This window comes from Bombina bombina, chromosome 10 (genome assembly GCF_027579735.1).
Source record: "Bombina bombina isolate aBomBom1 chromosome 10, aBomBom1.pri, whole genome shotgun sequence".
Lineage (NCBI taxonomy): Eukaryota > Metazoa > Chordata > Amphibia > Anura > Bombinatoridae > Bombina > Bombina bombina.
In genome coordinates this window covers 102,202,492-102,224,732 of record NC_069508.1, presented here as the reverse complement: position 1 = coordinate 102,224,732, position 22,241 = coordinate 102,202,492, and the positions used below count along the sequence as shown (strand labels likewise).

Below are 22,241 nucleotides of genomic sequence, written 5' to 3'. Positions count from 1 at the left end.
GTCCAGTTATTAAGTCTGTTTGTATTGCTATTTGTTTTTATTTATACTGTTTGAATATCTCTGCCCTCTTTATACTTATATTTATTTGAGTATAGTTTTCTTCTATCCTCAATCATAGTATATATATATATATATATATATATAGATTTGTGGTTAATCTTTCCCCTTTCTGTATGTTTTTTCAAACTAATTTAAAGGGCCCCATTAATTACTTTTTAGTATATATGTACTGATTTTATTAACACTGATTTTATAATCTTGATTGTATTGTAATTTTACACTATTAAATATATTTTCTAAGATATATATTAGGCTATTACCATTTATTGACTTTTATAACGATTATATTTCTGCTAAGGTAGACCCTTTTAGGTTACCCGTATATTGTATTTGTGTACTACCCTGCTTTCAGCGCCAGTATTTCCGCTTACATTATTCTACTATCCTCCTCAGGGTTCTTAGAGAGAGACCCTTCTATACTTGGCATTAGGGTTGATATAAGCGCCAATTCTCACCTATCCTCCTTACAGAGTCTAACTCTTACCACCTGTCAGCGATTTACATCCCAGGCGTAGAGAACTGGGAGGCGGATTTTCTAAGTCGCCAGACTTTTCATCCGGAGGTCTTTGCTCAACTGATTCATCGTTGGGGCAAACCAGATCTGGATCTCATGGCGTCTCGCCAGAACGCCAAGCTTCCTTGTTACGGATCCAGGTCCAGGGACCCGGGAGCGGTGCTGATAGATGCTCTGACAGCCCCTTGGGTCTTCAACATGGCTTATGTGTTTCCACCATTCCCGATGCTTCCTCGTTTGATTGCCAAGATCAAACAGGAGAGAGCTTCGGTGATTCTGATAGCGCCTGCGTGGCCACGCAGGACCTGGTATGCAGACCTAGTGGACATGTCGTCCTGTCCACCGTGGTCTCTGCCTCTGAGACAGGACCTTCTAATTCAGGGTCCTTTCAAACATCCAAATCTAATTTCTCTGAGGCTGACTGCATGGAGATTGAACGCTTGATTCTATCAAAGCGTGGCTTCTCGGAGTCGGTTATTGATACCTTAATACAGGCTAGGAAGCCTGTTACCAGAAAAATTTACCATAAGATATGGCGTAAATATTTATATTGGTGCGAATCCAAGAGTTACTCATGGAGTAAGGTTAGGATTCCTAGGATATTGTCCTTTCTACAAGAGGGTTTAGAAAAGGGCTTATCTGCTAGTTCGTTAAAGGGACAGATTTCTGCTCTGTCTATTCTTCTACACAAACGTCTGGCTGAAGTTCCAGACGTTCAGGCTTTTTGTCAGGCTTTAACTAGGATTAAGCCTGTTTTTAAGACTGTTGCTCCGCCGTGGAGCTTAAACTTAGTTCTTAATGTTCTTCAAGGCGTTCCATTTGAACCCCTTCATTCCATTGATATCAAGCTGTTTTCCTGGAAGGTTTTGTTTTTGATGGCTATTTCCTCGGCTCGAAGAGTCTCTGAGTTATCTGCCTTACATTGTGATTCTCCTTATCTGATTTTTCATTCAGACAAGGTAGTTCTGCGTACTAAACCTGGGTTCTTACCTAAGGTAGTTACTAACAGGAATATCAATCAAGAGATTGTTGTTCCATCACTGTGTCCTAACCCTTCTTCAAAGAAGGAACGACTTTTGCATAATTTGGACGTAGTCCGTGCCCTGAAGTTCTATTTGCAGGCAACTAAAGATTTTCGTCAAACTTCTTCCCTGTTTGTCGTTTACTCTGGACAGAGAAGAGGTCAAAAGGCTTCGGCTACCTCTCTCTCTTTTTGGCTTCGTAGCATAATACGTTTAGCCTATGAGACTGCTGGACAGCAGCCTCCTGAAAGGATTACAGCTCATTCTACTAGAGCTGTGGCTTCCACCTGGGCCTTTAAAAATGAGGCCTCTGTTGAACAGATTTGCAAGGCTGCGACTTGGTCTTCGCTTCACACCTTTTCAAAATTTTTAAAATTTGACACTTTTGCTTCTTCGGAGGCTATTTTTGGGAGAAAGGTACTTCAGGCAGTGGTTCCTTCTGTTTAATGTTCCTGCCTTGTCCCTCCCTTCATCCGTGTACTTTAGCTTTGGTATTGGTATTCCATAAGTAATGGATGACCAGTGGACTGACTACACTTAACAAGAGAAAACATAATTTATGCTTACCTGATAAATTTATTTCTCTTGTAGTGTAGTCAGTCCACGGCCCGCCCTGTCTTTAAGGCAGACCTAAATTTTAATTAAACTCCAGTCACCACTGCACCCTATGGTTTCTCCTTTCTCGTCTGCTTTGGTCGAATGACTGAATATGACATGTGAGGGGAGGAGCTATATAGCAGCTCTGCTGGGTGATCCTCTTGCAGCTTCCTGTTAGGAAGAGATATATTCCATAAGTAATGGATGACCCGTGGACTGACTACATTACAAGAGAAATAAATTTATCAGGTAAGCATAAATTATGTTTTTTTTTTTTTTTTAGCAAACTTGGTACTGGCAGACAGCTGCCAGTACCCAAGATGGTGGCATATAGGTAGAGGGGGCAGGGTTAGAGAGCTGTTTAGGAGGGGCAGGGAGGTTAGGGGCTAAGGAGGAATCCAACATTGCAGAATAAATGTAAAAAAAAGACTTTCTGCCAGTACTTAAGATGGCGGTGACAATTGTGAGGCGGGGGAGGGAAGAGATCTGTTTGAGAGGGGTCAGGGAGGGATCAGGGGGTGGGATGTGTCAGGCTGGAAGGCTGATCTCTACACTAAAACTAAAAGTAACCCTACAAGCTACCTAATTAACCCCTTCACTGCTGGTCATAATACAAGTGTGGTGCGCAGCGGCATTTAGCGGCCTTCTAATTACCAAAAAGTAATGCCAAAGCCATAAATGTCTGCTATTTCTGAACAAAGGGGATGACAGAGAAGCATTTACAACCATTTGTGTCATAATTGCACAAGCTGTTTGTAAATTATTTCAGTGAGAAACCTAAAGTTTGTGAAAAAGTGAACAATTTTTTTTTATTTGATCGCATTTGGCGGTGAAATGGTGGCATGAAATATATCAAAATGGGCCTAGATCAATACTTTGCGTTGTCTACTAAAAAAGTAGCAAAGTGCCCTATAACTTACAGAAAAAGCAAAGAACATGTAAACATTGGGTATTTCTAAACTCAGGACAAAATTTTTAATCTATTTAGCATGGGAGTTTTTTGGTGGTTGTAGATGTGTGACAGATTTTGGGGGTCAAGGTTAGAAAAAGCGTGTTTTTTTTTTCAATTTTTTCATCATATTTTATAAAAAAATATTATAGTAAATTAGGATATGATGAAAATAATGATATCTTTAGAAAGTCCATTTAATGGCGAGAAAAACGGTATATAATATGTGTGGGTACAGTAAATGAGTAAGAAGAAAATTACAGCTAAACACAAACACAGCAGAAATGTCAAAATAGCCCTGGTCCCTAACGGTAAGAAAATTGAAAAATGGTCTGTTCACTAAGTGGTTAATGACTGAAAGTGCCCCTATTTTTAAGAGTATTTTTAAAAAAACGGCCACTTTCTCATTAAGCTTTACATTCACTTTTAAATGGAATCATTTTTGCAATATACTTCAATTAGCAAAAATGTGTCTAGTAAAAGCTATCATTGTTTTCTTTCCTAAAACATGGAGAGTTCACAACGTCATTCCAATTACTAGTGGGATATTCACTCCTGGCCAGCAGGAGGAGGCCAAGAGGACCCAAGCAGAGCTGATTAGTGTCACTTCTCTTACCCATAACCCACAGTCATTCTCTTTGCCTTTGTCAATGGAGGATGTGAAGTTGGTGTCTGAAGATATTTATTACTTTTTTGGGTATTTTTCCCTACCAGCAAGGATTTGGGTTTAGCTGTGTCCACATCAATCTCTTGAGTAAGAGAAGTGGTGGCTTTAGAAAGTGGTGAGGTGGTCCTTGCTTTGTTTACTAACATATTGCTGTCCTTGGTATAGAAAGCCAGAGTTGGTTACTCTGTTCTTTCTTTTTCTACAGGTCTCTGATAGGAGTATGTGTCCTTTCACACCTTGTGAGCTGTCTTCCTGCCTGACAGCTGAATATGCAGTTAAGTGCTTTTTGTCTTCTAGGTACTGGAGACTTGCACTTTTCAGGTTTTTTTGCAGTACATATACACAAACACACATACAGTCCTGGCCAAAAGAGACTGCATTTTTTATTGGGACATATTAATCCTTGGTTAAGGGTTTATTTGGGCAGAGTGCAGGCATATTTGTATGTGAGGGGAGACTTTGGTAACTTCCCTTATGTGTGATGGGACTGTTTCCTTAGGCTGAAGGGTATCTTTCTTTCCTAAGACATGGAAAGTCCACAACGTCATTCCAATTACTAGTGGGGTATTCACTCCTGGCCAGCAGGAGGAGGCAAAGAGCACCACAGCAAAGCTGCTAAGTGTCACTTCCCTTACCCATAACCCCCAGTCATTCTCTTTGCCTCTGTCAATGGAGGAGGTGAAGTTAGGTGTCGAAAGATATTTTTCATTTTTTTGAGGGGTACTTTTCCCTGCAAGCAAGGATTTGGGTATAGCTGTGTCCATGTCAATCTCCTGAGTAAGAGTAGTGGTGGCTTTTAAGCAGTTAGAAAGTAGTGAGGTTGTCCTTGCTCAGTTTTTCTAACATATATTGCTGCCCTTGATATAGAAAGCCAGAGTTGGTTACTCTGTTCTTTCTTTTTCTGCAGGTCTCTGTAAGGAGTATGTGTCCTTTCACACCTTGTGAGCTGTCTTCCTGCTGGACAGCTGGATTTGCAGGTAAGTGCTTTTGTCTTCTAGGTACTGGAGACTTGCACTTCACATGATATTGCTGCAATAATTAATTGGGACACACTTATCCTTTATTGGAGATTTATCTTGGCAGGGCGCAGGCACTCATTATGTGACAGAGACTTAGGGGTAAATCTCCTTACTTGTGTGGGAAAGATTTTCCTTAGCATATACATTTTTATATGTGACTCATTGGTTATTGAGGCTCTGATTGGGGCTTATAGTGAGGGCTGTATTAACAGCTTATTTTATGGCTTACAAGCTCAGCGATACTTGCAAGGACTGTTGAGTTTTTAACAGAGTGTTGTTGTTGTTTTACATTTATTAAGACACTGATACGCTTACTGGCATTTTTACTCCGATTTTCAAATCGGCTGTATTGAGAAACGCGCACTTTTCTTGTGTTGCACAGTTTCTTTTTGGCCGATCACGTGACTCGCTGTGCTTCCGTTCACAGTCTATGAGCGGTGCAGCGGTTTGTGTCTCAGCCTCTCTAGAGATCTTCAGGAAGCCTTTTGCTGCAATCTTCAGGATTTCTCCTTGATGCAAAATCGTATTTACTCAGAAGGGTCAGGTAGGGCACCTCAGACTGTCTGAGGTGTAGAGGTCCTCATTTATAGTTTTTTTTAATCTGAAGTACAATTCGCTCTGAGGGAATTTAATTTTTAAAGTGACAGTCTCATTTTAAATATAATTGTCATTCCAATAATTTTTGGGAATTATGTATACTATGGATATGGAACAGGAGTCTGTTCTTATGGATAAATGTTTGTGTCTAGACCCAAATTGTTTTACCTATGCAAATTTGTTCCTCATGTTTAGAAAAGACATTGTAATGTAAAGATACATTTCTTTTACTGAGCCTAATGTCTCTCAGGATGATGCTGTTCAGACAATGCCACAGCTTTCTCCTCAAACGTCCCAAGCCTCAATGGCGTCCCATACAGTGCCCTGCAGTTCCTGTCAGCCTCCTGGAGGCGTATATTTGCCTGTAGATTTTGCAGCACAGATATCTTCTGCAGTATCTGCGGCATTATCTGCTTTTCCCAAGCACATGAGGAAATCTAAACATTTTTCTGATAGTAAGGTGTCTGTACACCTATGTGTACTGTTAAAGGAGGTACTGGCTACTTTGGACGACTCAGATTCTTCTGTTGCTGTCAACCCTAAGAAATCTAGTAAACTTAACAAATACTATGATGTTCTTTCCCCTGTGGAAGTGTTTCCTGTTCCAGACCGGGTGTCGTAGATCATTGCTCAGGAGTGGGATAAGCCTGGGATATCTTTCTCCCCGTTTTTAAAAAGATATTTCCTGTTGCTGACTCCATTTAAGAATCATGGAGCACAGTGCCTCAGGTAGAAGGGGCTATTTCTACTCTGGCTAAGAGAACCACAATTCCTATTGAGAATATCTGTTGCTTTAAATAAAATGTATGTTCATCACTGTTTACAATGGCAACCTGCAGTCTGTATTGCCACAGTGGCAAGTGCGGCATCTTATTGGTGTGATGCTTTGTCAGAGTTGGTTTTAGAGGAAACTCCATTGGAGGAGATCCAAGATAGGATTAAGGCCCTTAAACTAGCCAATTCCTTTATTTCTGAAGCGAACATGCAAGTCATTAGACTGGGAGCCAAGATGTCTGGCTTCACTGTTCTAGCCCGCAGGGCTTTGTGGCTGAAATCTTGGTCAGCTAATGTTACCTCCAAGTCTAAGTTTCTGTCGCTACCTTACAAGGGTAAGACCCTGTTTGGTCCTGGTCTGGCAGAGATAATTTCAGAAATTACGGGTGGAAAAGGGTCTTTTCTACCACAAGACAAGAAGAATTCTAATTTTCGCTCCTTTCGTAACTTCAAAGGTCAGAAGTCTTCCTCTTACACGCCGGAGCAGTCCAAGTCCTCTTGGAGACCCAATCAATCTTGGAATAAGGGGAAACAATCAAAGAAACCCTCATCTGAGACTAAGTCAGCATGAAGGGTCCGATACTGGATCAAGTGGGGGACAGACTTTCCTTGTTTCATCAAGCTTGGATACGCGATGTCCCAGACCTTTGGGCTGTGGACATAGTATCCCAGGGTTACAAAATAGACTTCAAGTCTTGTCCTCCCAGGGGCAGATTTCTCCTCTCAAGATTATCTGCTGACCAGGTAAAAAGGGAGGCATTCTTGAACTGCGTTCAGGACCTTTTCTCCCTGGAAGTGATTATTCCAGTTCCACTAAGGGAACGGGGGCTAGGATTTTATTCAAATCTGTTTGTGGTACCCAAAAAAGAGGAAACTTTTCGTCCAATTTTAGACCTGAAGTGTCTCAACAAATTTCTCAGGGTACCTTCCTTCAAAATGGAAACCATTCGTTCCATTCTTCCTTTGGTCCAAGAGGGTCAGTTCATGACGACCATAGACCTGAAGGACACGTATCTTCATGTTCCCATCCACAGGGATCATCACAAATTCCTGAAATTTACTTTCCTGGACAAGCACTTTCAGTTTGTAACTTCTGTTTGGCCTTGCCACAGCTCCCAGAATTTTTTCAAAAGTTGTGGGGGCCCTTTTGGCAGTTATCAGGTCTCAGGGAATTGTCGTGGCGCCTTATCTGGACGACATCTTGGCTCAGGCGCCATCTTTTCATCTAGCAGAATCTCATACAGAGATCTTGTTGTCTTTTCGTTCCCACGGATGGAAAGTGATTCTGGAAAAAAGTTCCCTTGTTCCAGCTACAAGGGTAGTTTTCTTAGGAACCGTCATAGATTTTTAGAACGCCAACCTTCCAAGGTAAGGTTCAAGTTTAAGAGATCCTCAGGCCGCTCTGATAGATGCTCTGGCGGTTCCATGGGATTTCGGTCTAGCATATCTGTTTCCTCTGTTTGCTCTCCTTCCACAAGTTATTGCTCGTATCAAACAGGAGAGAGCGTCTGTAATTCTAATAGCTTCTGCATGGCTTCGCAAATCTTGTTTCTCCAACATAGGTGTGTCCGGTCCACGGCGTCATCCTTACTTGTGGGATATTCTCTTCCCCAACAGGAAATGGCAAAGAGCCCAGCAAAGCTGGTCACATGATCCCTCCTAGGCTCCGCCTACCCCAGTCATTCTCTTTGCCGTTGTACAGGCAACATCTCCACGGAGATGGCTTAGAGTTTTTTAGTGTTTAACTGTAGTTTTTCATTATTCAATCAAGAGTTTGTTATTTTCAAATAGTGCTGGTACGTACTATTTACTCAGAAACAGAAAAGAGATGAAGAATTCTGTTTGTATGAGGAAAATGATTTTAGCAACCGTAACTAAAATCCATGGCTGTTCCACACAGGACTGTTGAGAGCAATTAACTTCAGTTGGGGGAACAGTTTGCAGTCCCTTGCTGCTTGAGGTATGACACATTCTAACAAGACGATGTAATGCTGGAAGCTGTCATTTTCCCTATGGGATCCGGTAAGCCATGTTTATTACGATTGTAAATAAGGGCTTCACAAGGGCTTATTTAAACTGTAGACTTTTTCTGGGCTAAATCGATTGATTATTAACACATATTTAGCCTTGAGGAATCATTTTATCTGGGTATTTTGATATAATAATATCGGCAGGCACTGTTTTAGACACCTTATTCTTTAGGGGCTTTCCCAAAGCATAGGCAGAGTCTCATTTTCGCGCCGGTGTTGCGCACTTGTTTTTGAGAGGCATGGCATGCAGTCGCATGTGAGAGGAGCTCTGATACTTATAAAAGACTTCTGAAGGCGTCATTTGGTATCGTATTCCCCTTTGGGTTTGGTTGGGTCTCAGCAAAGCAGATACCAGGGACTGTAAAGGGGTTTAAAGCTTAAAACGGCTCCGGTTCCGTTATTTTAAGGGTTAAAGCTTCCAAAATTGGTGTGCAATATTTTTAAGGCTTTAAGACGCTGTGGTGAAAATTTGGTGAATTTTGAACAATTCCTTCATGTTTTTTCGCAATTGCAGTAATAAAGTGTGTTCAGTTTAAAATTTAAAGTGACAGTAACGGTTTTATTTTAAAACGTTTTTCGTACTTTCTGATCAAGTTTATGCCTGTTTAACATGTCTGAACTACCAGATAGACTGTGTTCTGAATGTGGGGAAGCCAGAATTCCTATTCATTTAAATAAATGTGATTTATGTGATAATGACAATGATGCCCAAGATGATTCCTCAAGTGAGGGGAGTAAGCATGGTACTGCATCATTCCCTCCTTCGTCTACACGAGTCTTGCCCACTCAGGAGGCCCCTAGTACATCTAGCGCGCCAATACTCCTTACTATGCAACAATTAACGGCTGTAATGGATAATTCTGTCAAAAACATTTTAGCCAAAATGAACCCTTGTCAGCGTAAGCGTGGCTGCTCTGTTTTAGTTACTGAAGAGCATGACGACGCTGATATTAATATCTCTGAAGGGCCCCTAACCCAATCTGAGGGGGCCAGGGAGGTTTTGTCTGAGGGAGAAATTACTGATTTAGGGAACATTTCTCAGCAGGCTGAATCTGATGTGATTACATTTAAATTTAAATTGGAACATCTCCGCATTTTGCTTAAGGAGGTATTATCCACTCTGGATGATTGTGAAAATTTAGTCATCCCAGAGAAACTATGTAAAATGGACAAGTTCCTAGAGGTGCCGGGGCTCCCAGAAGCTTTTCCTATACCCAAGCGGGTGGCGGACATTGTTAATAAAGAATGGGAAAGGCCCGGTATTCCTTTCGTCCCTCCCCCCATATTTAAAAAATTGTTTCCTATGGTCGACCCCAGAAAGGACTTATGGCAGACAGTCCCCAAGGTCGAGGGAGCGGTTTCTACTTTAAACAAACGCACCACTATTCCCATAGAGGATAGTTGTGCTTTCAAAGATCCTATGGATAAAAAATTAGAAGGTTTGCTTAAAAAGATGTTTGTTCAGCAGGGTTACCTTCTACAACCCATTTCATGCATTGTCCCTGTCACTACTGCCGCATATTTCTGGTTTGATGAACTGCTTAAGGTGCTCGATAGTGACTCTCCTCCTTATGAGGAGATTATGGACAGAATCAATGCTCTCAAATTGGCTAATTCTTTCACTCTAGACGCCTCTTTGCAATTGGCTAAGTTAGCGGCTAAGAACTCTGGGTTTGCTATTGTGGCGCGCAGAGCGCTTTGGTTGAAATCTTGGTCGGCTGATGCGTCTTCCAAGAACAAGCTACTAAACATTCCTTTCAAGGGGAAAACGTTGTTTGGTCCTGACTTGAAGGAGATTATCTCTGATATCACTGGGGGTAAGGGCCACGCCCTTCCTCAGGATCGGCCTTTCAAGGCAAAAAATAGACCTAATTTTCGTCCCTTTCGAAAAAACGGACCAGCCCAAGGTGCTACGTCCTCTAAGCAAGAGGGTAATACTTCTCAGGCCAAGCCAGCTTGGAGACCAATGCAAGGCTGGAACAAGGGAAAGCAGGCCAAGAAACCTGCCACTGCTACCAAGACAGCATGAAATATTGGCCCCCGATCCGGGACCGGATCTGGTGGGGGGCAGACTCTCTCTCTTCGCTCAGGCTTGGGCAAGAGATGTTCTGGATCCTTGGGCGCTAGAAATAGTCTCCCAGGGTTATCTTCTGGAATTCAAGGGACTTCCCCCAAGGGGGAGGTTCCACAGGTCGCAGTTGTCTTCAGACCACATAAAAAGACAGGCGTTCTTACATTGTGTAGAAGACCTGTTAAAAATGGGAGTGATTCATCCTGTTCCATTAAGAGAACAAGGGATGGGGTTCTACTCCAATCTGTTCATAGTTCCCAAAAAAGAGGGAACGTTCAGACCAATCCTAGATCTCAAGATCTTAAACAAATTCTCAAGGTCCCATCGTTCAAGATGGAAACCATTCGAACTATCCTCCCTTCCATCCAGGAAGGTCAATTCATGACCACGGTGGATTTAAAGGATGCGTATCTACATATTCCTATCCACAAGGAACATCATCGGTTCCTAAGGTTTGCATTCCTGGACAAACATTACCAGTTCGTGGCGCTTCCTTTCGGATTAGCCACTGCTCCAAGGATTTTCACAAAGGTACTAGGGTCCCTTCTAGCGGTGCTAAGACCAAGGGGCATTGCAGTAGTACCTTACCTGGACGACATTCTGATTCAAGCGTCGTCCCTTCCTCAAGCAAAGGCTCACACGGACATTGTCCTGGCCTTTCTCAGATCTCACGGCTGGAAAGTGAACGTGGAAAAGAGTTCTCTATCCCCGTCAACAAGGGTTCCCTTCTTGGGAACAATTATAGACTCCTTAGAAATGAGGATCTTTCTAACAGAGGCCAGAAAAACAAAGCTTCTGGACTCTTGTCGGATACTTCATTCCGTTCCTCTTCCTTCCATAGCTCAGTGCATGGAAGTGATCGGGTTGATGGTGGCGGCGATGGACATAGTTCCTTTTGCGCGCATTCATCTAAGACCATTACAACTGTGCATGCTCAGTCAGTGGAATGGGGACTATACAGACTTGTCTCCGAAGATACAAGTAAATCAGAGAACCAGAGACTCACTCCGTTGGTGGCTGTCCCTGGACAATCTGTCTCAAGGGATGATGTTCCACAGACCAGAGTGGGTCATTGTCACGACCGACGCCAGTCTGATAGGCTGGGGCGCGGTCTGGGGATCCCTGAAAGCTCAGGGTCTTTGGTCTCGGGAAGAATCTCTTCTACCGATAAATATTCTGGAACTGAGAGCGATATTCAATGCTCTCCAGGCCTGGCCCCAGCTTGCGAGGACCAGGTTCATACGGTTTCAATCAGACAACATGACGACTGTTGCGTACATCAACCATCAGGGGGGAACAAGGAGTTCCCTAGCGATGGAAGAAGTAACCAAAATTATTCTTTGGGCGGAGTCTCACTCCTGCCACCTGTCTGCTATCCACATCCCAGGAGTGGAAAATTGGGAAGCGGATTTTCTGAGTCGGCAGACATTGCATCCGGGGGAGTGGGAACTCCATCCGGAAATCTTTGCCCAAGTCACTCACCTGTGGGGCATTCCAGACATGGATCTGATGGCCTCTCGTCAGAACTTCAAAGTTCCTTGCTACGGGGCCAGATCCAGGGATCCCAAGGCGGCTCTAGTGGATGCACTAGTAGCACCTTGGACCTTCAAACTAGCTTATGTGTTCCCGCCATTTCCTCTCATCCCCAGGCTGATAGCCAGGATCAAGCAGGAGAGGGCGTCGGTGATCTTGATAGCTCCTGCGTGGCCACGCAGGACTTGGTATGCAGATCTGGTGAATATGTCATCGGCTCCACCTTGGAAGCTACCTTTGAGACGAGACCTTCTTGTTCAGGGTCCGTTCGAACATCCGAATCTGGTTTCACTCCAGCTGACTGCTTGGAGATTGAACGCTTGATTTTATCGAAGCGAGGATTCTCAGATTCTGTTATCGATACTCTTGTTCAGGCCAGAAAGCCTGTGACTAGAAAGATTTACCACAAAATTTGGAAAAAATATATCTGTTGGTGTGAATCTAAAGGATTCCCTTGGGACAAGGTTAAGATTCCTAGGATTCTATCCTTCCTTCAAGAAGGATTGGAAAAAGGATTATCTGCAAGTTCCCTGAAGGGACAGATTTCTGCCTTGTCGGTATTACTTCACAAAAAGCTGGCAGCTGTGCCAGATGTTCAAGCCTTTGTTCAGGCTCTGGTTAGAATCAAGCCTGTTTACAAACCTTTGACTCCTCCTTGGAGTCTCAATTTAGTTCTTTCAGTTCTTCAGGGGGTTCCGTTTGAACCCTTACATTCCGTTGATATTAAGTTATTATCTTGGAAAGTTTTGTTTTTAGTTGCGATTTCTTCTGCTAGAAGAGTCTCAGAATTATCTGCTCTGCAGTGTTCTCCTCCTTATCTGGTGTTCCATGCAGATAAGGTGGTTTTACGTACTAAACCTGGTTTTCTTCCAAAAGTTGTTTCTAACAAAAACATTAACCAGGAGATTATCGTACCTTCTCTGTGTCCAAAACCAGTTTCAAAGAAGGAACGTTTGTTGCACAATTTGGATGTTGTTCGCGCTCTAAAATTCTATTTAGATGCTACAAAGGATTTTAGACAAACATCTTCCTTGTTTGTTGTTTATTCAGGTAAAAGGAGAGGTCAAAAAGCAACTTCTACCTCTCTCTCTTTTTGGATTAAAAGCATCATCAGATTGGCTTACGAGACTGCCGGACGGCAGCCTCCCGAAAGAATCACAGCTCATTCCACTAGGGCTGTGGCTTCCACATGGGCCTTCAAGAACGAGGCTTCTGTTGATCAGATATGTAGGGCAGCGACTTGGTCTTCACTGCACACTTTTACCAAATTTTACAAGTTTGATACTTTTGCTTCTTCTGAGGCTATTTTTGGGAGAAAAGTTTTGCAAGCCGTGGTGCCTTCCATTTAGGTGACCTGATTTGCTCCCTCCCTTCATCCGTGTCCTAAAGCTTTGGTATTGGTTCCCACAAGTAAGGATGACGCCGTGGACCGGACACACCTATGTTGGAGAAAACAGAATTTATGTTTACCTGATAAATTTCTTTCTCCAACGGTGTGTCCGGTCCACGGCCCGCCCTGGTTTTTTTAATCAGGTCTGATATTTTATTTTCTTTAACTACAGTCACCACGGTACCATATGGTTTCTCCTATGCAAATATTCCTCCTTAACGTCGGTCGAATGACTGGGGTAGGCGGAGCCTAGGAGGGATCATGTGACCAGCTTTGCTGGGCTCTTTGCCATTTCCTGTTGGGGAAGAGAATATCCCACAAGTAAGGATGACGCCGTGGACCGGACACACCGTTGGAGAAAGAAATTTATCAGGTAAACATAAATTCTGTTTTCTCTGAAGCTGACTGCTTGGAGATTGAACGCTTAGTTCTGGCTAAGCGTGGGTTTTCTGAGTCTGTCATTGATACTATGATTCAGGCTCGCAAGCCTGTTACTTGTAAGATTTACCATAAGGTATAGCGTAAATACCTTTATTGGTGTGAATCAAAGGGCTACTCTTGGAGTAGAGTCAGGATTCCTAGAATGTTGTCTTTTCTCCAGGATGGTCTGGAGAAAGGGTTGTCAGTCAGTTCTCTGAAGGGTCAGATTTCTGCATTATCTATTCTTTTACATAAGCGTCTGGCGGATGTGCCAGATGTTCCATCTTTTTGTCAGGCCCTGGTTAGAATCAGGCCTGTGTTTAAACCTGGTACTCCTCCTTGGAGTCTTAATCTAGTTCTTAGAGTTTTGCAGCAGGCTCCGTTTGAGCCATTGCATTCCATAGATATTAAGCTGTTCTTTTGGAAGGTTTTGTTTCTTATTGCTATTTCTTCTGCTGAGAGAGTTTATGAACTCTCAGCTTTGTAGTGCGATTCGCCTTACCTTATTTTTCATGCCGATAAGGCGGTCCTTTGTACTAAATTGGAGTTTCTCCCTAAGGTGGTTCTGGATAGAAATATTAATCAGGAAATTGTTGTTCCTTCTCTGTGTCCTAATCCTTCCTCTCATAAGGAACGTCTGTTGCACAACTTGGATGTGGTGCGCGCTTTAAAATTCTACCTACAGGCTACTAAGGATTTTCGCCAGTCTTCTGGCCTGTTTCTTTGTTTGTTTCTTTGAAAAGCATAACGGTCAGAAGGCTACTTCTACTTCTCTTTCCCTCTGGATGAGAAGTATGATTCATTTTGCTTATGAGACTGCTGGACAGCAGCCTCCTGAGAGACTCACAGCTCATTCCACTAGGGCTGTCTCCTCTTCTTGGGCTTTCAAAAATTAAGCTTCTGTGGAACAGATTTGCAAGGCTGCAACTTGGTCCTCTCTGCATACTTTGTCCTCGGCTGAAGCTTCCTTTGGGAGAAAGGTTCTTCAAGCGGTGGTGCCTTCTGTTTAGGTCTGCCTGTCTTGTTCTCCCTCCCTGTTCATTCTGTCTCCTCTAGCTTGGGTATTGATTCCCACAAGTAATTGGAATGATGTTGTGGACTCTCCATGTCTTAGGAAAGAAAAGAAAATATATGCTTACCTGCTGAATTTATTTCTTTCCGGACATGGAGAGTCCATGACCCCACCCTTTTGATTAGACAGTATTTTTTTGCTAAACCTCAGGCACCTCTACACCTTTGTGTTATCTTCTTTCCATTTCCCTTCGACTGAATGACTGGGGGTTATGGGCAAGGGAAGTGACACTTAGCAACTCTGCTGGGGTGCTCTTTGCCTTCTCCTGCTGGCCAGGAGTGAATATCTCACTGGTAATTGGAATGACGTTGTGGATTCTCCATGTCCGGAAAGAAATTTATCAGGTAAGCATAAATTTAATTTTTCAGTTGCATATACGCTCTAAGGGCCGTGCACCAGTATTCAAACAGATGGCGTCAGTGTATTATGCCTGTTCAAACTTAATTTGTGTCATACAAACCACTACTGACTCTCTGGGCAGACATGGTGTTTGAATATTGGTGTACAGGCCCTCACAGCATATGTGTGTATGCTGCTGAAAACCAGTAATACCTTTTACTAGAAGCAGTTTTGTTTATGAAAGTATTTTGCAAAATGTTTCTATTTCAATTTTAAATCTTAACATATCGGGCAAACTTAGAGAATGCATTATTGGAATAGATGGACTTTTTTTTTTTTTTTAATATGGATACCATTAGAGTTTGTAAATAGTTACAGTACATCTATTAGTAATTGTTGAGGCTAAATAATAATGGGAGGCAGTCATATTTAGAATACTTGATTGTACATTCATCATATCATGCCTTGTCTTTGATTGCCTGATAGGTCCTCCTGGGCTTGAGAGATACCAGTGATTTAGTAGTCTCCGTGACACTCCGTGGCTTGGCAGCTATGGTGTGTTTGCTTGGACCAGAAGCGGTCGTAGGTGGAGGAAGGGTGAAAATCTTCAAAAGTACGACCCCAGGTTTTTCAAAAACCTCTGACACCCCAGAAGGTAAATGAGCTCAAACAGGAATAAAGTGTAGCTTTTTGTATTCTTTTCTATATTTGTGTTTTGTGTTTTACCTAAGATCAAAATCCTGATTACCAATAATGGCCTACAAAGAAAATGGATCTCTACATTACTTGACCATACATTAGTGTTTACTTGTTCTGTGCTTTAGAAAAAAATATCAACTCATTTGATATTTCCACATACTGTAGGTAGCTGAGAGATTTGTACTGATCAGGAGTTGGCCAGACATATTCATTTATAAAACACACACTACATTTTGGATAAAAATGTTCTCAAAAAGCCACATCACTTCCATTGTTAACTATTTTAGAAAAAACTCAATCATGAATTTCTCAATTTTGATGACCAAATCCATTTATTGACTTTATTACTAAAACACCCTGCTGCTTTTGTATCTGTGTCAGGGTAGAAAGCTTGGATATTCATTTCTAATGCATTATATTTAGCATCATATTTAAATTGATTGTCCTAATTATTATTTACAATGAAACGTATACATACATACATAATTACTTGCACATGTGTGAGAACCTAGTGCCACCCCCTATAAACAAAGGTTTAATTTTAGCTTGTCCTTTTTATTAAAAAATAAATAAAAAAAATAATAAATAAAATAAGCTAGTTTGCTTGCCTGAGTGTCGTTGGTTATTCTGGTTGCAATGTGTTTTAGTAAACAAGCAGGCTAAGGGATATCTCTACTTTCTCTAATTGCTCTCTAGGGGACCTTTATTTATACTCCCAGTGGAGAGCAAATATTATATTCTGTTTTGTTAACGAAACCGATCACATATAAATAAATGAAATAATTGCGGAAATAAATGTAAAATTGGTTGCCGTTAACAGCACTGACAGTTTTAGTTGTAGACTGCAGCATTTATTTTATAGATTAAACCAGAATATCCCATCTAATTAAACAACATTTCTTTAATCTCAAGTTATTGGAGATACCAAATGAAGTTAGAACAATTACAATTTCTCAAGAAAATGTAAAAATAAAAAAGCTATAAATATTCATAGTGCAAAAATTAGTTCAAGTGAAATGGAACAGTCAATAGTTGCTGCCACTATACTATATATTCGATTCATGAAACAATGTACTATGATGAAGTCAGACAATAAATATATTGTAAGATCTTCAGTGGGAAATCTCACTTAAGCATCAAAACAAATGATGTAACGAATGTCCAAATGTGAATTCATGCTTCAACGTTTGCTAACATATCCACATATTCTTATTCCATAGTGAAGATCAGTCCATGTTCAAGATAAGTATATTGATGCCACAATAGAGTTCATCATGTTTCATAAAATGCTTTGGTAATATCAAGAGCAGAATGTTTGTGTATGCAAAAGTACTTTGGTTGTATTCTTATAACCTCTGTTATAATCCATCTTAAAGTGATGGTAAAATTTCCCCTTTTTAAAATCAGATCCAGAATGTTTTAGATGGAGTTACTTTTTACTATATTATTGAAATTCAAATTCCCCACATTTCCGACACCCACTTCAAAAGTCATTTTTTTCTGTGAGCTAATGGTTTGAATTGTTCTACAATAAAAGTTCCATATGGGGAGAGCGCCGATTGGAGAACAATTCAAACCTTTAGCTCATAAAAAAATATGACTTTTGAAGTGGGCGTCGGAGCGCGGGGTATTTGAATTTCATAAATATATTAAAAAGTAACTTATAGCGCATCTTCATTACAACTGAAGAATTAAAGGAATACTAAATCCACATTTTTTTTTCTTTCATGATTCAGATAGAGCATGCAATTTTAAGCAACTTGCTAATTTACTCCTATTATCAATTTTTCTTTGTATCTTTATTTGAAAAGCAGGAATGTTAAGCTTAGAAGCTGGCCCATTTTTGGTTCAGCACCTGGGTAGCTCTTGCGGATTGGTGGGTTAAAGGTAGCCACCAATCAGCAAGCGCTACCCAGGGTGCTGAACCAAAAATGGGCTGGTTCTTAAGCTTACATTCCTGCTTTTGCAGGAAAGAAAAACTTTGGGTTTACCATCCCTTTAAGGATAAAAGGACATAAAAGTGAAGGCACACAAACCTGTATTGAAAGCCATTCCTCTAGCAAAAGAGTAGTTATCAGTTGGTCACACTTCCATACTGATTCAGGTCACTACAGTTGGGAGATCTGTCTAAACCTTACCTGTTGTTCTTTCTGGGGGTTGTTTCTCGTTTGTTTTGTCAGATGTATTTATTTCTTTGTTGAGTTTTTCTCTAGCAACTGAGTTTTCAAGACCATTTGGATTGTCGGTGAACTCAAATTTATGTGGCATCCTTCTATGACTTGTGGTTTGTTGGTAGTGTATTTTTTTTCCCCTTTTTTTGTATCTCAATATGTCTTTTTATCTGCACTTATAGGCTCTAGGGATGTGCTCCTGAGACCATCAGACAGTCAGTTCACTGATCTAACTACAGATCCCTGTCTGATTAATTCAAAACAAATCCTGATTGATTTGCAAGCTTTGAAAATAGGTTCTCGTCATGGAGGTTTTTTTGGGTTCGTTTTTTTTACATTTTTTTTTTTATCAGAGTTGTTTTTCTGATCCAAAAATTCTGGTCTCCTATTTGTTTCAGTAAACTTACATAGCCACACATGTATATGTTAATCCTTAGGGAGAATTTCTGAGCTAGAATTTACTGTTAAAGGGATATGAAACCCAAAATGTTTCTTTCTTCTGATGGAGTATGCAATTTTAAACATCTTTCCAGTTTACTTTTATTATCATTTTTTCTTTGTCCTATTAGTATCTTTAATTGAAAAAGCAAGGATCTATGCTTAGGAACCGGCCCATTTCTGGAGCACTATATGGCTGCAGCTTTGCAGGACTGTTATCCATAGGCAAGAGCACTATTTCCTGCCATGTAATGCGCCAGACACCTACATAGGTATCTCTTTAACAAAGAATACCATGTGAGTGAAGTAAATTTGATAATAGAAGTAAATTGGAAACTTTTTTTAAATTTGTATGTTCTGTCTGAATCACAAAATAATTTTTTTGGGAATCTAGAACTATTTTATGGGTGTTTTTTAGAATGTTTCCAGATCTAGTTTGTAAGGTGTCAATGTCTGCAAAATGGCCTATTATTGTGCCTTAATTAAAGGGCCATTTCTAGTCAAAAAATGTAAATGCTCTACTGTGCATGTCATTTTAAGATTATCGACCCTGCGACTAGTGCTGCTAAATGGACCAGTGGCATTTTCTGCTAGGGACCAGCAGTGCTCTGTGAGTAAAGAGGAGTATTTTTACTATGTGTTTAAACCCTTTGTGGAAGTTAGACACAGTAGTCCTGGGTTTATAGTCTTAAAATCACATGCTCATACAAATTAGAGCATGTAATGTTTTTATTATAATTGCCCTTTAAGTATTATTTAGCATTTTAGAAGGCACAGTAGCACTCCTTTGGTAGACCAGTCTAGCATCCCCACACATATATACAGTTAAGTCCTAACAGGAATTTGGTCCTTTGTGCTACTCATGCACATAGCTAAAAATACAACAAAATGGTATCTACCCTCTGCCCCCAGGCACTTTTGGTAGGAATCTAAGTGCTAACTAGAAGTTCTTAGGGGAATGTTTTCAAGTTACTCAGTAGGAAAAAGTGATAGAGCCTCAAGTTTAAAGAAAGGGTATATATTTATATGATTTGCATCTCAGGTATAGCATGAAGTAACGAACAACACACCTTTGCTCACCAGTGAAAACTGGTCTCTATTTAATTGGGGGTTGGGCAGGAACCCAAGTCCTGAAACCCCACATTTTTCCCGGTCCCACCCCCAGGGACTGTGACTATCAGGGAAGCATATACACAGCATGTATTTTTATCAGTATTCCATTGTCTGGTTTTATATACATATTTTGTTACATGTCAGTTATTCTCAATTTAGTGTACTTTTATACCAAGCTGCAATGGACTGTTGGGGGAATACCAGGCTGCATTTTAACTGGTAATCCGATTACATGGGTGCAGAGAGTCACACGAACATACTCATTAATGTGACACCAATGTGTTTTATTATGTTTGGTTTAAGTGGTCAATCTTGGCATTCCTTTAAAAAGAACATCATTTTCATGTTCTTGTTGATGCTATACATATACACACACAATGTTAATTTGCAGCGGTTTTTCCCCCCACTGTAATATTACTAGCTGTAGACAGTATAATACCAGACATCACTAACTGTAATAGTGCTAGCTATAGACAGTATAATACCAGACATCACTAACTGTAATAGTGCTAGCTATAGACAGTATAATACCAGACATCACTAACTGTAATAGTACTAGTTGTAGACAGTATAATACCAGACATCACTAATTGTAATAGTACTAGCTGTAGACAGTATAATACCAGACATCACTAACTGTAATAGTGCTAGCTATAGACAGTATAATAACAGACATCACTAACTGTAATAGTACTAGCTGTAGACAGTATAATACCAGACATCACTAATTGTAATAGTACTAGTTGTAGACATTATGACATCAGACATCACTGGCTGTAATAGTACTAGCTGTAGACAGTATGACATCAGACATCACTAATTGTAATAGTACTAGCTGTAGACAGTATAATACCAGACATCACTAATTGTAATAGTACTAGCTGTAGACAGTATAATACCAGACATCACTAGCTGTAATAGTACTAGCTGTAGACAGTATGACATCAGACATCACTAGCTGTAGACAGTATAATACCAGACATCACTAATTGTAATAGTACTAGCTGTAGACAGTATAATACCAGACATCACTAGCTGTAATAGTACTAGCTGTAGACAGTATGACATCAGACATCACTAGCTGTAGACAGTATAATACCAGACATCACTGGCTGTAATAGTACTAGCTGTAGACGGTATAATACCAGACATCATTAACTGTAATAGTACTAGGTGTAGACAGTATAATACCAAACATCATTAACTGTAATAGTACTAGCTGTAGACAGTATAATACCAGACATCACTGGCTGTAATAGTACTAGCTGTAGACAGTATAATACCAGACATCATTAACTGTAATAGTACTAGCTGTAAACAGTATAATACCAGACATCATTAGCTGTAATAGTACTAGCTATAGACAGTATAATACCAGACATCACTGGCTGTAATAGTACTAGCTGTAGACAGTATAATACCAGACATCACTGGCTGTAATAGTACTAGCTGTAGACTGTATAATACCAGACATCACTGGCTGTAATAGTACTAGCTATAGACAGTATAATACCAGACATCACTGGCTGTAATAGTACTAGTTGTAGACAGTATAATACCAGACATCACTAACTGTAATAGTACTAGCTGTAGATAGTATAATACCAGACATCATTAACTGTAATAGTACTAGCTGTAGACAGTATAATACCAGACATCACTGGCTGGAATAGTACTAGCTGTAGACAATATAATACCAGATATCACTAACTGTAATAGTACTAGCTGTAGACTGTATAATACCAGACATCACTGGCTGGAATAGTACTAGCTGTAGACAATATAATACCAGACATCACTAACTGTAATAGTACTAGCTGTAGACAGTATAATACCAGACATCACTAACTGTAATAGTACTAGCTGTAGACAGTATAATACCAGACATCATTTACTGTAATAGTACTAGCTGTAGACAGTATAATACCAGATATCACTGGCTGGAATAGTACTAGCTGTAGACAATAAAATACCAGACATCACTAACTTTAATAGTACTAGCTGTAGACAGTATAATACCAGACATCACTAACTGTAATAGTACTAGCTGTAGACACTATAATACCAGACATCACTAACTGTAATAGTACTAGCTGTAGACAGTGTAATACCAGACATCACTAACTGTAATAGTACTAGTTGTAGACAGTATAATACCAGACATCACTAGCTGTAATAGTACTAGCTGTAGACAGTGTAATACCAGACATCACTAACTGTAATAGTACTAGCTGTAGACTGTATAATACCAGACATCACTAACTATAATAGTACTAGTTGTAGACAGTATAATACCATACATCACTAACTGTAATAGTACTAGCTGTAGACTGTATAATACCAGACATCACTAACTGTAATGGTACTAGTTGTAGACAGTATAATACCAGACATCACTAGCTGTAATGGTACTAGCTGTAGACCGTATGACATCAGACATCACTGGCTGTAATAGTACTAGCTGTAGACAGTATAATACCAGACATCACTGGCTATAATAGTACTAGCTGTTGACAGTATAATACCAGACATCACTAACTGTAATAGTACTAGCTGTAGACAGTATAATACCAGACATCACTAACTTTAATAGTACTAGCTGTTGACAGTATAATACCAGACATCACTAACTGTAATAGTACTAGTTGTAGACAGTATAATACCAGACATCACTAACTTTAATAGTACTAGCTGTAGACAGTATAATACCGGACATCACTAGCTGTAATAGTACTAGCTGTAGACAGTATAATACCAGACATCACT

The 22,241-nt window shown here is 40.4% G+C and overlaps 1 protein-coding gene across 1 annotated transcript in view; it reads left to right on the top strand.

Annotated features, from left to right (window-relative positions):
* Window positions 1–22,241, top strand: part of SCYL3 (SCY1 like pseudokinase 3) — a 169,870-nt gene that overhangs the window by 117,348 nt on the left and 30,281 nt on the right. Inside the window, exon 9 of the mRNA XM_053693282.1 lies at window positions 15,541–15,709. Within this exon, the coding sequence (XP_053549257.1) occupies window positions 15,541–15,709 (169 nt within the window). The remainder of the gene's footprint in view (window positions 1–15,540; window positions 15,710–22,241) is intronic.